This window comes from Pelophylax lessonae (assembly GCF_965119305.1).
Source record: "Pelophylax lessonae genome assembly, chromosome: 13".
In the NCBI taxonomy this organism is placed as follows: Eukaryota; Metazoa; Chordata; class Amphibia; order Anura; family Ranidae; genus Pelophylax; species Pelophylax lessonae.
Genome location: NC_138780.1, coordinates 48,660,491 through 48,674,750, shown reverse-complemented (window position 1 = coordinate 48,674,750; position 14,260 = coordinate 48,660,491). Strand labels below are relative to the sequence as shown.

At 42.7% G+C, this 14,260-nt stretch overlaps 1 protein-coding gene across 1 annotated transcript; it reads right to left on the bottom strand.

Moving 5' to 3' along the window:
- Positions 1-2,892: 2,892 nt before the first annotated feature.
- LOC309569720 (Fanconi anemia group A protein-like) lies at positions 2,893-10,828 on the bottom strand. Its single transcript, XM_082275683.1, has 4 exons — positions 10,789-10,828; positions 7,555-7,631; positions 3,344-3,448; positions 2,893-3,027 (listed from the first exon to the last, which is right to left on the bottom strand). The coding sequence occupies exons 1-4, from the start codon at positions 10,812-10,814 to the stop codon at positions 2,921-2,923; spliced, it is 315 nt and encodes a 104-aa protein (XP_082131809.1). The 5' UTR covers positions 10,815-10,828; the 3' UTR covers positions 2,893-2,920.
- Between the last annotated feature and the right edge of the window lie 3,432 nt (positions 10,829-14,260).

Sequence of the window (14,260 nt, the reverse complement as noted above, 5' to 3'; positions counted from 1 at the left end):
AGGCAGCTTGTACCCAGGTGGTTGACATTTTTGCCACGTTTTATACCCTTCTTACAAATCTTGCAGATCGCAACTGTTTTGTCTGCATGGGATGTCTCAAAAAAGGCCCAGCAAGAAGAGGTGTGTATAGTGGCCCGGGAGACAACAGGTGTGGCCTTAGATGGAGCGGGCCGTCTGCTCTCCCCTCTTGCTTGCTCTGCCTCCTCCTCAACCTCAGACCCAACATCTGACTCCATCAAAGACTGAGCATCAGGCGTGGCCCGGGAGACAACAGGTGCGGCCTTAGATGGAGTGGGCCATCTGCTCTCCCCTCTTGCTTGCTCTGCCTCCTCCTCAAACTCAGACCCAACATCAGACTCCATAAAGGACTGAGCATCAGGCTGGAGTAGATGGCCGACACTGTGGTCAAACAGCTCAGCTGACTCCTCTGCCATGTCTGAAGTTGGGTCTAAGGGAGGACGTGAGGTGGACATGGACTCATCTGTATTTGTTCTGACAACTGCAGAAGACTGACCACTTTTCTCTGCCTGGGTCACTGTAGTTGCAGATGATGCCGATGATGAGGGTTTGGTCATATAGTCCACCACCTCCTGTACGTACTGTGGACGTATAGCTTGGCCACTGCCGGAGAACAATCCAAATGGTGGCCTGGCTTAGGACTGACCACCACGTCCACCCCTGCCTCTAGACACCCTAGAAGCTGTGCCCCTTTCCGCAGCAGGGCCACGTATGCCTTTTCTTGGTCTACGTGACATATTTGTCACTGAGGGGTTGGCAACTGTGTGCGGTGAAAAACGCACACTGCTATGCGACCCACAGTTGTCGCTGGATACAGCACAGCAGATATGTGTCACGCACAGTCGCAAAGCCTTTTGCACAGTGGACCTAACGCTTTGAACAACAGGTGTTAAGTTGTCACTGAGGCTTTGGCAACTCTGTGCGGTGAAAAACGCACACTGCTATGCGACCCACAGTTGTCGCTGGATACAGCACAGCAGATGCGTGTCACGCACAGTTGCAAAGACTTTTGCACAGTGGACCTAACGCTTTCAAGAACAGGCGTTAAGTTGTCACTGTATTTTGTTGCCTAGCAAGCACGTATACCTGCTGTAGATATATCAATTCAGCAGCACTGTGCAACGTGCTCACTACACAGAACCCTCACACTTTCACTTTCCCTACAGAAACTCAATAATTAAATATAACTAATGTAGTACAAAGTTCCCTAACTACACTAGATATCCCTTTCCTCACACTAAATAGAAAGCTCCATACAGCAGAAGACTGACACTGTCCCTTAAATTTTTTTTTTTTTTTTGTTACTCAAAAAACCAGCACAATCGCTGTATCTAACTACACTGGCTGTAAGCTGAATGCAATTCTACTATATGGAGCTTTAGAACCACTCGTCTATGCAGAAAATGTAGTGTTCCAAAGCAGGAGTCAGAGAAATGCTTCCACTCTCTTCAACAGGCTATGTATCACTGTGCTAGGGTTTAGGCGGGGCTATTTTATATACTGTGGGGCGTATTCACTCCTGATTGGCCTCTGGTCCCCGTAGTCACTCCAATCACGTTCCTAGGAGACTCCTGCCCCCTCATTGGCTTTTGCTGACGTTTCTGGGCCAATCACGGGCTTTTAAAGCCCAGTTCCTGTCCCAGTGCATTTTGGGCGGTTCTGGTGGCCGAATACCAAACTTTTACCGCAAAAAGTTCAGTATTCGGCCAAATATCGAACATCCAATGTTCGGGTCGAACCGATGGTCGACCCGAACCGTCCGATCATCCCTACTCTATATTAATATATATATATTTTAACCTATTACACCGACCTAACATAAATAGTGTTACTGGGCTTTTTTCCGTGGGGCTGCATATCTCCCTTTGTGCTAGGAGTGCGTCGCACTGCACTCTCCCAGCACAGAGACCAGGGTCTCACAGAGAGCCCTGGACCCCGTACTAACAATTGGGACCCGGAACTCCTGATTCCTGGTCACCTGATCGCTGCGAATGGCTACCACAGTGATCAGTCACTGGAAGGACCGCCCCTGTGTTTTTCGCTCAGAGAATGGAGGAGAGAGATACATCAAATCTCTCTCCTTGCAGAGTTTAAAAAAAATAAAATAATAATAATAAAAGACATAAAATACAAAAAAATACCTAGATCAAGGTTCGATTTAGGTCATTGAGTTAGTGTTTGGTGTAAGGTCAGGGTCAATGTTTATTTTTTTTAACAGGATTTTTTTTTTATAATTAGTATGAGTGTCAGTGTGTTTTAGGTAGGATAAAAAAAGAAAAAATGCGCAGTATTGTTTCTGGGCTGTACTGCGGGTACAAACAACAACTAACATACACATATGTGGTATTGCAACAATTGCAAAGAGCAGGAGAATTTAATTTAAGTTGTTATTTGGTGGAAGGTTATGGTAGTAGTAAGAAATATACAGATACATTTAAAAACATATATATATATATTTTTAAATATTTTCCTTTGCTAATAATAAAAAACAAAAAGAATTAGGAGATATCAATTACCACCAAATGAAAGCCCAATTTGTCCTGAAAATTGCAGAATTGTGATTAGGCATTAAAAATTGTTTTACCCTTGTGCACCAAAGGGATAAAGGATTTGGATTGGGATGTCTAATAATTTCATTGACTTATGATGATTGGGCATCCATAAACATTTAGCCATACAGTAGAACACATGCACTATAGACAGTTATGGGTTACCGGTCAGGTGGATTGGTACTGGAGGCCGCCATGACACACTGACAAAAGGATGTGAGGAGTAAGTCGGATACGTGTCAAAAGGTAAAATAATTAATATTAAAATAAGTTAGGAAGGCACATGGTGTGCAAACTGCAAAAAAATCACATTAAAACTTACTGTCAGTTCCTGAGGTTCCAGTTCTTCAATATTATGAGAAAAAAAGTGCCTCTGGGATCTCAGGAACGGTGATTGGATTACCGGATCCCATCACTGCTGTCAGCCTATCGGAAATCACCGCCACCTGTGACGAAACCTCTGTAAAGAGTTCAATGTACTAGTCAGTGTGTCCCTGATTTCCTGTTCTGGTGACAACACTAATAAGCTGGATTTCCCATCACTTTCTCTCCCAGTCATAACTGTCACCAAGGAAAATGGAGAGGGAGGCCCTCCCCAGTGAGAACACTGTCAGCCATAGCAAAGTAAATAGGGCTGGGGGTACATTATCAGCAGACATGGTCATTTTGCCCTGGAATGGGCAAGTTACATTTTGTTCAAAAGTAGCCTGAGTTTTACACACTCATTTTTAAATATTGCCTATAGTTGTACTTTAAGTAGGCCGCTTATCACCCACCATCATATCGCTTGCCATCCATGATATATGGTCTCAGCTCCCAAAGTGCTGCCTGTAACCTCGCCATAGGCTCCTCATTCAGGGACACATCCATCTTCTCATTCCCTAATGGATCAGAAAATCAGTTTAAACAAATAAAAAATGTCTCCATGTTGGGTGGGAGATCCAAAGCAAACATCAAGTATCAATCACCGTACTAATTCCTTACATGAGATGTGAGACTTCACAGCGTTCGGTAGTCAAGAACATAAAGTATACCCCAACACAACCATGGACTGGGTTCTGATCCATTTAAAGAAGTATGGCCAAACCTCTTTTGGCTGTACTTCTCTTGAGGATCACAGAAGTGCACTTACAAAGGACTATATAAAAAATACTTGTGCACTGCTATGTGTATAATGATGTAAATAAGTGTGAATATTTGAACTGTGACTTAAGAAAGTCATGTGACCAGTGACGCAATGCGTCAGACGGAGCCGTTGACGTCACTTCCGGTGTCTCATAAACCAGGTAGTAAGCGGTGAGGAGGCGAGCTCTTTATGTCCTTTTATCATAAGCAACTGTACAAGAAGTTATAAAAGGTGAGTGGGCAATTTTATATATATTTAATAAAAACGCATATATTTAAGCAATATTGCGCTATGATTGTCTCTTGTGCTCTGAGCAATCTCTAAGGAGCAGTTTCCACTGTATGCTACAAGGACTGCAGGGGATCCTGGATACAACACATGTTTTTTCATGATTATTGAAGACCTGTATACTTAAAGCGGAGTTCCACCCAAAAGTAGAACTTCCACTCATTTGCTTCCTCCCCCCCCCTCCGGTGCCACATTTGGCACCTTTCAAAAGAAAGCAAACAGTAAAGTTAGCCCAATTTTTTTGTAGATTGTGAAAGATGATGTTACGCTGAGTAAATAGATACCCAACATGTTAGGATTTAAAATTGAGCACACTAGTAGAATGGCGACAAATGATGGTACTTAAAAACCCCCAAAAGCGACGCTTTAAAATTTTTTAGCGGTTACCAGTTTGGAGTTACAGAGGAGGTCTTTTTTTGGAATTATTGCTCTTGCTCTGGCGATCGCGGTGATGCCTCACATGTGTGGTTTGAACACCGTTTTCATTTGCGGGCACAACTTACGTATGCGTTTTCTATCGTGCGCGAGCTCACAGCGACCAGGGTGCTTTAAAATTGTTTGTTTTTTTCCTATTCAATTTTATTTAATTTTTTTTTAGCACTGTTTAAAAAAAAAAAAAAAAAAAATCTGATCACCTTTTATTGCTGTGAGAAGGAATGTAAACATCCCATGTGACAGTAATAGGCAGTGACAGGTACTCTTTATGGAGGGATCGGGAGGAATGTGACAGTAATAGGCAGTGACAGGTACTCTTTATGGAGGGATCGGGGAGAATGTGACAGTAATAGGCAGTGACAGGTACTCTTTATGGAGGGATCGGGGGGGGAATGTGACAGTAATAGGCAGTGACAGGTACTCTTTATGGAGGGATCGGGGGGAATGTGACAGTAATAGGAGTGACAGGTACTCTTTATGCAGGGATCGGGGGGGAATGTGACAGTAATAGGCAGTGACAGGTACTCTTTATGGAGGGATCGGGGGGAATGTGACAGTATTAGGCAGTGACAGGTACTCTTTATGGAGGGATCGGGGGGGGGGGGATGTGACAGTAATAGGAGTGACAGGTACTCTTTATGGAGGGATCGGGGGGAATGTGACAGTAATAGGAGTGACAGGTACTCTTTATGGAGGGATCGGGGGGAATGTGACAGTAATAGGAGTGACAGGTACTCTTTATGGAGGGATCGGGTGGAATGTGACAGTAATAGGAGTGACAGGTACTCTTTATGGAGGGATCGGGGGGGGGGGGGGGGAATGTGACAGTAATAGGAGTGACAGGTACTCTTTATGGAGGGATTGGGGGGAATGTGACAGTAATAGGAGTGACAGGTACTCTTTATGGAGGGATCGGGTGGAATGTGACAGTAATAGCAGTGACAGGTACTCTTTATGGAGGGATCGGAGGGAATGTGACAGTAATAGGAGTGACAGGTACTCTTTATGGAGGGATCGGGGGGAATGTGACAGTAATAGAAGTGACAGGTACTCTTTATGGAGGGATCGGGTGGAATGTGACAGTAATAGAAGTGACAGTTACTCTTTATGGAGGGATCGGGTGGAATGTGACAGTAATAGGTAGTGACAGGTACTCTTTATGGAGGGATCGGGTGGAATGTGATAGTAATAGGAGTGACAGGTACTCTTTATGTAGGGATCGGGGGGGGGGGGGGCAATGTGACAGTAATAGGAGTGACAGGTACTCTTTATGGAGGGATCGGGGGGAATGTGACAGTAATAGGAGTGACAGGTACTCTTTGTGGAGGGATCAGGTGCAATGTGACAGTAATAGCAGTGACAGGTACTCTTTATGGAGGGATCGGGGGGAATGTGACAGTAATAGGTAGTGACAGGTTCTCTTTATGGAGGGATCGGGGGGAATGTGACAGTAATAGGTAGTGACAGGTACTCTTTATGGAGGGATCAGGTGGAATGTGACAGTAATAGCAGTGACAGGTACTCTTTATGGAGGGATCGGGGGGAATGTGACAGTAATAGGTAGTGACATGTACTCTTTATGGAGGGATCGGGGGGAATGTGACAGTAATAGGAGTGACAGGTACTCTTTATGGAGGGATCAGGTGGAATGTGACAGTAATAGCAGTGACAGGTACTCTTTATGGAGGGATCGGGGGGAATGTGACAGTGATAGGAGTGACAGGTACTCTTTATGGAGGGATCGGGGGGAATGTGACAGTAATAGGTAGTGACAGGTACACTTTATGGAGGGATCGGGGGGAATGTGACAGTAATAGGTAGTGACAGGTACTCTTTATGGAGGGATCTGGGGTCTAAAAGACACCAAACCCCTCCTCTGCACTGCATTGTATTCAAAATACTGAAATCGTAATTTTTGAATACTGACACTTTTTTTAATTCGGCACCATTATCTGCCGAGTAAACCGGAAGTGGCGTCATGACGCCGCTTTGTGGTTAATACATCGGAGGCCCGATCAAAGCTGAATCCGGCTTTGTTTGGGACTCCAAACAGCCGGCGGACGTGCTGGCTGGTTGTTTGGGTCTCCTTGTGGGGCAGGAGACCCGGGCTGACCTGAGGAAGGCGGCGGGAGTGGGGGGAGGTTTCCTCCCACTTGCTGGGATAACGGCTGAGCAGCTCCCGAGCCGCATCAGCTGTTATCTTCTGAAAGCCGACCGCCGGCTCTAAAAAACGGTACCGGGAGATTACCACTCCCGCAAATCTACCGGTACGTAGATTTGCGGGAGTGGTTAACTTTAACTTACATGGGGCTGAAGTCCACCACTGGCTGACATCACAGAGCCGGTCCAGGCTCTGCATGGATCTTGACAATAACGTTGGGATCTGCCCAAATGACCTGACTGGCAGCTGGTTCAGCCTCTCCGCACGCTGCTGAGAACCTGAGCCAGCTGCTCCCACCCCCTCCATAACCCTTCAGAGAGCGCTAGAGGGGAAAAGCACAGAGCAGTGTCTGACAGTCGGCGCTCTGTGCTCAGAGCGGAGCTGAGAACAGTCAGTCTTTGATCGATTGGTTCGCGGTGTAGAGCCGGCAGGGGACAGCAGCAGCATCAGATCCCTGTTGCAGCCATCTAGGGGAGTATGTAAGTTTATTTAGTTTGATTCCCACACTTCTCTTTTAATGTATTATGGACACCATTGGAAGCAGGAATAAAATGTTTGTATTGGGTGTAAACAAGTACAGTTTTGCACCTATAAAGTCTGTGTGAGTTTTACATTTCAGTTACGGATGGAGCACAGAAGGCTGAATTACCCAATCCCTACTTAAAGCTGAACTCCAGATATCATTACTTTATTATGTTTAAATGTTTTATATTTTACCTCTACAATGTAATTTTAATTTGTTATTCCAACCACATACAAAGCATCAGTCTGAAAGCTTTGAGTTATTATAGTTTGCTTTGCCTAGACTTCAGCTTTAGGTACAAAATATAGATGGGTTTGTTGAATTTCATATCACAATGCGTCATGTTCAATTATTACGCGGATCTCAACTTTGAAGTGAAGTAATTAAACAAAATACAGCTAATCTGACCGGTTAACCATCATCCTGACGACACTCGAACACCCGGGATCCTCACCTTCCAGCTTCCGATGCTTCTCTAGTTCACAGGCATCTAGATACGAGCTCAGTATGTTTTCAGGGATCTTATCGGCTCTACAGCGATTAAGAGAAATTTGAGATGGCATTATGGTGTATTTTAGTGAGCATATCACATGAGTTAGTATTTTAATGTTTATCTTACAGTAATACCATACTGGACAAGATAACAGGTTCACCTTACTGTATGGACCATAATATACATGTACTGTATCTACACTTTTCACTCTCCCCTATATTGGGAACAGTGGGATTACCGATGTTCATAAGCGCCCCCTTTTGGTTTTGCAGTTCCCAGGTTAGACGATCCCAGGTGACCCTCCATCACAGGCTCTGTGTGGCAACAGCTTTAACTTATTCGTAACTAAGGAATCAATTGTGATAGGCATTGCTCCAAATGGGCGTTTTCATTTTTAGACACCTTGTTATTTATATATACTTCTTTGTAGATAATGGATTGAACCTGTTCCTGAAGAAGTTGTTCCCACGAAACGCGTAGAGCATATTAGGATGCAACTTCCATGATTTTGTTTACCATCATCTCTATGTCTGTCTTCACAATTATTTTTCCATCATGAATTTATACCATTACTATTGTGAATGTATTTCTTACCTTCAGCCTGTTCTGAATATATTGTACTATCCATATATGTCATCATTCCATATATTGATTTTATCATCTTACAACATTGCTACTAATTGCTACATACAAATAAAACATTTATTTTGATTTTATTTTATATCCCCTTTTTTGTATATATATTTCATGCCTATACACCTCAATTTAGGGATGGAGGTACAATAGTATTTGTAGCCTCATTTAAAGTCCCAACCTCTTCTCTTTCTACATATAAGCACCCCAGAAGCCACCTGTGACAGACCCAACCAGGAGGGGCTTTTGGAGGGGACTATGGGCTAGCCTTCTACCCACCTGATTATGGCCCATGGAGGAGACCGGGATTTTGTCTGCTTCTCCTGGTCAAAGCATAAGTAGAGCCGGTCCTGAAACTCTATGACTGGCCGGGAGTATCTACCAGGATTATGCGGCCAGGAAGTCCCCAAATAAGTGGTGTGGACAGACCGTGCAGACGCACCTTCACCATTCGGGGATTCAGGGATACGGAACTCTTCCTGGGCATATTTCTTAACTTGCCTCGGGTGGTCCTCCAGAGCTGCATAATGCAACATTTGACAATTTTGCCCCTGCTACTACCAACTTTATATTATTAACTTTTTATAGGATTTCCCCAAAGATGTTGCCACCCGGTAACCTAGATCCGAGCTGGATCCGGGGTGGGGCATTTAGAAACGAGTGGTGTAATGTGGAACTGTTTGTGGGCATCCTGGTGGGCACAACCTGGCGAATCAAGACTTAATGTGGATAGGTTTTCCAGCACATAGACAAGGGAGGCAGGGTGGGGAATTCCTGTGACTATTAGCCAGACTAAGTCTGGATTTACGCAATTGCAAACACAGACATTGCATGTGATTCGCACCGCATTGCTGTGCAGATCACATGCGATGTCTGCGATGCAAATTCAGCAGCTGAGAAACTCCTGCAACATTGCTGGATAAAGATGGGCTCAGGTAAGTATTAAGGGGGCTACTGCACATAGAAGGTTTTTTTTTTCATCTTAACCACTTTACGTCTGCCTGCAGTAATATTACTGCGGCAGAGTGGCTCGTTATCGTCTGATGACGTAATACTACGTCGTCAGACACTCCCCTTTCTCGGCGGCGCGCGCGCGCCGCCGGAGGCTCGCTCCCGCTGTATTCAGTCACAGCGGCAGTTGGGCCAGGGGAGGAGCAGCGGCGATCGCCGCTGCTCTTCCCCGATCGTCGGGGATCTAGTGTGGAGATCCGCCTGCTTGTGTAAACACAAGCGGGCGGATCTCCTAAGTGACAGGCAGGGTCAGATTGCAGGGTTCAGATTGCAGGGTTCAGCATAGCTGAACCCTGGATCTGTCCTTGTGTCACATAGTCACCTCCCCCCACACACGTCAGTAAGCACCAGGCATACATTAACCCCGCCCTCTCCAATAAAATTAACCCCTTCCCTGCCAGTGTCATTTTTACAGTAACAGTGCATATATATAGCACTGATTACTGCAGTAATGTCACTGGTACCCCCAAAAGTGTCAAAAATGTCAGTCAAGGGTCCGATCTGTCCGCCGCAATGTTGCAGTCCCGCAAAAAAAATCGCAGATCGCCGCCATTACGCGTTAAAAAAAAACACCAAAAATGACAGAAATCTTTCCCTTTGTTAGTAAACGCAATAACTTTTGCGCAAACCAATCAAAATACGCTTATTGTGAATTTTTTTTACCAAACATAGGTAGCAGAAAACAAATTGGCCAAAAATTTAAAAAAAATTAAATTTTGACATTTTTTTGGGGGGAATTTCATATAAAAAAAATGTGAAAAATATTATTGTTTTTTCAAAATTTACGCTCTTTTTTTGTTTATAGCGCAAAAAGTAAAAATTGCACAGGTGATGAAATACCACAAAAAGAAAGCTCTGTTTGTGGGAAAAAAAGGGAAAAAAAGGACCCATTTCGTTTGGGTACAGCGTCGCACGACCGTGCAATTGTCAGTTAAAGTCACACAGCGCCGAATCGCAAAAAGTGGCCCAGACGTAAGACAGCAAAATCCTCCGGTGGTAAAGTGGTTAATGCATAGAAAGTACCGTCTGCTTTTATAACCCCTTTAGGAACCATTGTGATTGGTTACTGATTGTTAGTGGGCAACACATTCGGCCACTTGCTAGCAGCTGACAAAGCAATGGCATTTGGTAATGTATCCCCAGCACAGGGCATCGTGTGGAGGAACATTTATATACATATTGTAGACAGGAAGAGGTTGGTTCAGGAGGTAACATCTAATGATAAGTTTGTTTTTAGGACGGTGTCTAAGTGGAGGGAAATCTTGCCTTGCGGTGCTAGGCTCATGGGACTGACTTACACCACATTCACTATCTGTAGTGAGTTTGTGTCTACTCTCTGTGCTTCCATGGGTCTCCTACACTCTATGGCACTTTTTCTTCTGTGTTTCTGTGTGAAATCCTACTTTGTCTATTGTTCATATCCAATGCATGGGAATTTTACATCTGTTCCCTTTTTATATTAAAAAAAAAAAATGACTGCATCAGAAAGAATGGTATACAATCAGGAGGTAACTAGAAAGGTCCAAACTTATGAATATCCAATTCTCTCACCGTTTTAATGAGTCAATCAGTAACATGAGTGAATCTGGATTCTTAGGCAGCTATATTAAAATAAAAAGAAGAGATTATCAGTAAACTTTCATCTCCATTCATGAACATTTAAACAATGACATCATTTGAGTTGTCATGTCATCTATACATATGACTGGAGCACATGAGACACACGTCTCATCACAGAATTTAATTTCAGAGCTGATAAAAGTGGTAAATCGTAACAATATAACAAGGATTATATATGTGGAAGCAATAATAAAAAAAGACCTAACTGTAATAAATCCGTAGGGGGCATAATCCAGATTCATACATATCCAAACTTCATTTCACGTAAATGGGACTATAAACACATCAACCCGGGGATACTCCATATTACCAATTGCCAAAACAATTTTTGTTACAATGTCTACACTTTTATTATATACAAATTTTTTTTAATCTATCCCCAACATATAAGAACAAAGGGTCTTTTGTATTTGAAATACACAAATATATACAATACATAAACATAGAAAGACAAAATATTCAAAGTCCAGATCAGTCTACGCGTTTCAAGGTGCTTCTGCTTCCTCAGGACTGAAGAATGAACTTTTAATGTACATTATATTATATATTATATGTATATATATATATATATAATGTACATTATACATATATATTATATGTATATTAGAGAAAGATTAGGATCTATCAAAAAATACATCAAAAATACTATCAAAAAATACATAAAACAACAATAATCGCTTACCTGGCTTCCATTACACTAGCTGGAATCTTGCCAGTATTCTGAAATATCTTTACAGCTTTCTCTATGTCCTGCTGTGCCTGAGACTGTGTCTATACAGGAGGAAAGGAAGCAATAAGCTGTAGCTAAATGACAATAAACTATACAATGGGACAGATAAACATAACCTTTTTCAAGCTTTAATGTGAACAAATCACCAGGGTCAGATGGCTTAAACCTGAGAGTCCTCAAAATTTTATGTTTGTCCTTTTGCTTCATTACACCTGAGAGTCCTTAAAGAACTTAGCCACGTCATAGCTAGACCATTGTTTATGATCTTTAATGACAGCTTATTAACCAGAATTGTACCAACAAACTGGCGGAAAGTTAATGCGGTACCAATGTTCAAACAAGGGTCGAGATACATATCAGGAAACTACAGGCCAGTCAGTTTTACATTAGTAGTTTGTAAACTATTGGATGGGATGATAAGGTAACATATCCGATAATTATCTGATGAAAATAATATCATTAGTAGTAGCCAGCATGGGTTTATGAAATGTCATTCTTGTCAGACCAACTTGTTAACATTCTATGATGAAATGAGCTGTAATCTGAATAAAGTAAGGCCCGTTAATGTAGTGTATCTAGGTTTTCCAAAAAGTTTGACATGGCACCCCATAAATGCTTAATTTAGTATATACTGTATAGTGTACTGTATACATAGTATAATATCGTGTGTGTACCTGGACAGAAAACTGGTTACAGGAGCGTGCCCAAAGGGGTGGTGATAAGCAGTGTATATTCTGAATGGCCTGGAGTTGGGAGCAAGGTACCCCAGGGCTCTGTCCTGGGACCAATTCTGTTTAAATGGTTTATAAAAGATATAGAGGTTGGTATAAATAGTTAAATCTTGATATTCACTGATAATACAAAGCTAAGCAGGGTAATAACTGTACAACATGATATTGAATCTTTACAAGAAGACCTCAACAAATTAGAGAGGTAGACAACTACATAGCAAATGAGGTTTAATATAGATAAATGTAAAGTAATGCATTTGGGGTCTAAAAATATGAATGTAAACTACACGCTAGAGGGAGAGCCCTGGAGAGATCAAGGATAGAAAGGGACCTGGGGGTCCTAGTTGATGGCAGACTTATCAATAGCATGCAATGTCAAGCTGCAGCAAGCAAGGCCAGCAGATTTGTCAGGGCTCCAGTGGTAGAAGAGGGTCTCTAGGACCCAGCATCAGTCAGGACACCAATGGCAGGAGAAGGGCTCTAGGACCCAGCATCTCACCCAGCACATCACATGGGCCTTTATAAGGAAGTGTGCCAGTGATTGAAGTTGCTGATTGATCTTTAGCTTGTACCGTGTTCCTGTGATCCTTGTTCCTGAAAGTTTTCTGTTACCGACCCGGCTTGTCCTTACTATTCTGCTTGTCTCCTGACCCGAACTCGGCTTGTCTTTGGATATTCTCTCCTGTTACCTGTGTCTGATCTCGGCTTCCCTATTTGACCTTGCCTGCTCTGGTATCCTCCCGGCTCTGAACTCTGGCTTGAACTGACTTCCCATTGCCTTAGTGCAAACACAGACCTGCCACCTCTCACAGGCGCCACCTGGCTGCAGCCACTACTTCTCACATCCGAAACCTATCTGAGTTCTTCTGCAATCTACATCACAGGCGACCTGTGCTACTTTGAGCCTGACTCCTCCTGTTCTCACTTTCAGGGGAGTCTGGAACTTAGCCCCAAGGGAAGCCCTCTCTCCATTGGCCTCCTAAAAGGAGATTTATTCAAGAGATCAATCTATAATTCTACCACTTTATAAAACTCTGGTATGGCCACATTTTGAGTATGCTGTCCAGTTTTGGTCACTAATCCATAGGAAGGATCTGCTTGAACTGGAGAGAGTCCAGAGAAGGGTAACAAAGCTAATAAGGGTTCTGGAGGACCTTAGTTATGAGGAAAAGTTGTACGCATTAAGCTTATTTTCCCTGGAACATAGATGGTTTAAAAGGGATATGATCATAATATATAAATATCTAAATCTTTATTCTAGCATAGTGATAAAAATGTTCAGTCTCCGGTCGCTCAAGAGGACACTCAATGAAGTTGGACAAGAAGCAAATTTACCTAAATCTGCTTAAGAGGTTCTTTACTGTTAGAAAGGAAAAAATCTGGAACTCCCTTTCTACAATCAGTGGTGTCAGCTGAAAGTGTTAATGATTTAAAAAAACTTTTAGATAGGCCCCTCCTTCATAACTAATATGCGGGGATATGGGAATTGCTAAAGACATACATGCATACACACATTCACACAAGTTGAACTGGATGGACTGATGTCTTTTTTTTTTTCAATCTCATCAACTATGTAACTATAACTTTTTCATCTGGTCTGCAGCTCCTTTCTGTAATTTTATGGATTGAGTTAACACAAATCAGAGCAATGACTATGTCTTATTATTACTAATCTAAGGACACTTTATTTGAAAATACCTGGAGTGTAGTGGTTTTTGCCATATAACTCTTGGAGATGTCAAAAGGTTTTATGTCACATGGTCACCTGATTATTTTACATGGGGAAATTAGCAGGTTATATCAGAATGTGTAAAACCAGCATGATTTTAATCATGCCAACAATTCAAACACATTAAATGGTTACCAAAACTACAGTCTTTCTACTCAGTTGGGAGACTAAATCAGCTGGGAGATTAAATTCTGTTGGGAAGGCCTTATGAAA

Bases quoted from the DNA above. Each gene is read 5' to 3' on its own strand.
- LOC309569720 (XM_082275683.1), bottom strand. From the start codon at position 10,814: ATGTTACTGATTGACTCATTAAAACG. The intron at 3,449-7,554 runs GTGAGGATCCCG...CTGATCCATTAG, and splicing joins GAAGCATCGGAAGCTGGAAG to GGAATGAGAAGATGGATGTG. The intron at 3,028-3,343 runs GTGGGTGATAAG...AACTCTTTACAG, and splicing joins GGATGGCAAGCGATATGATG to AGGTTTCGTCACAGGTGGCG.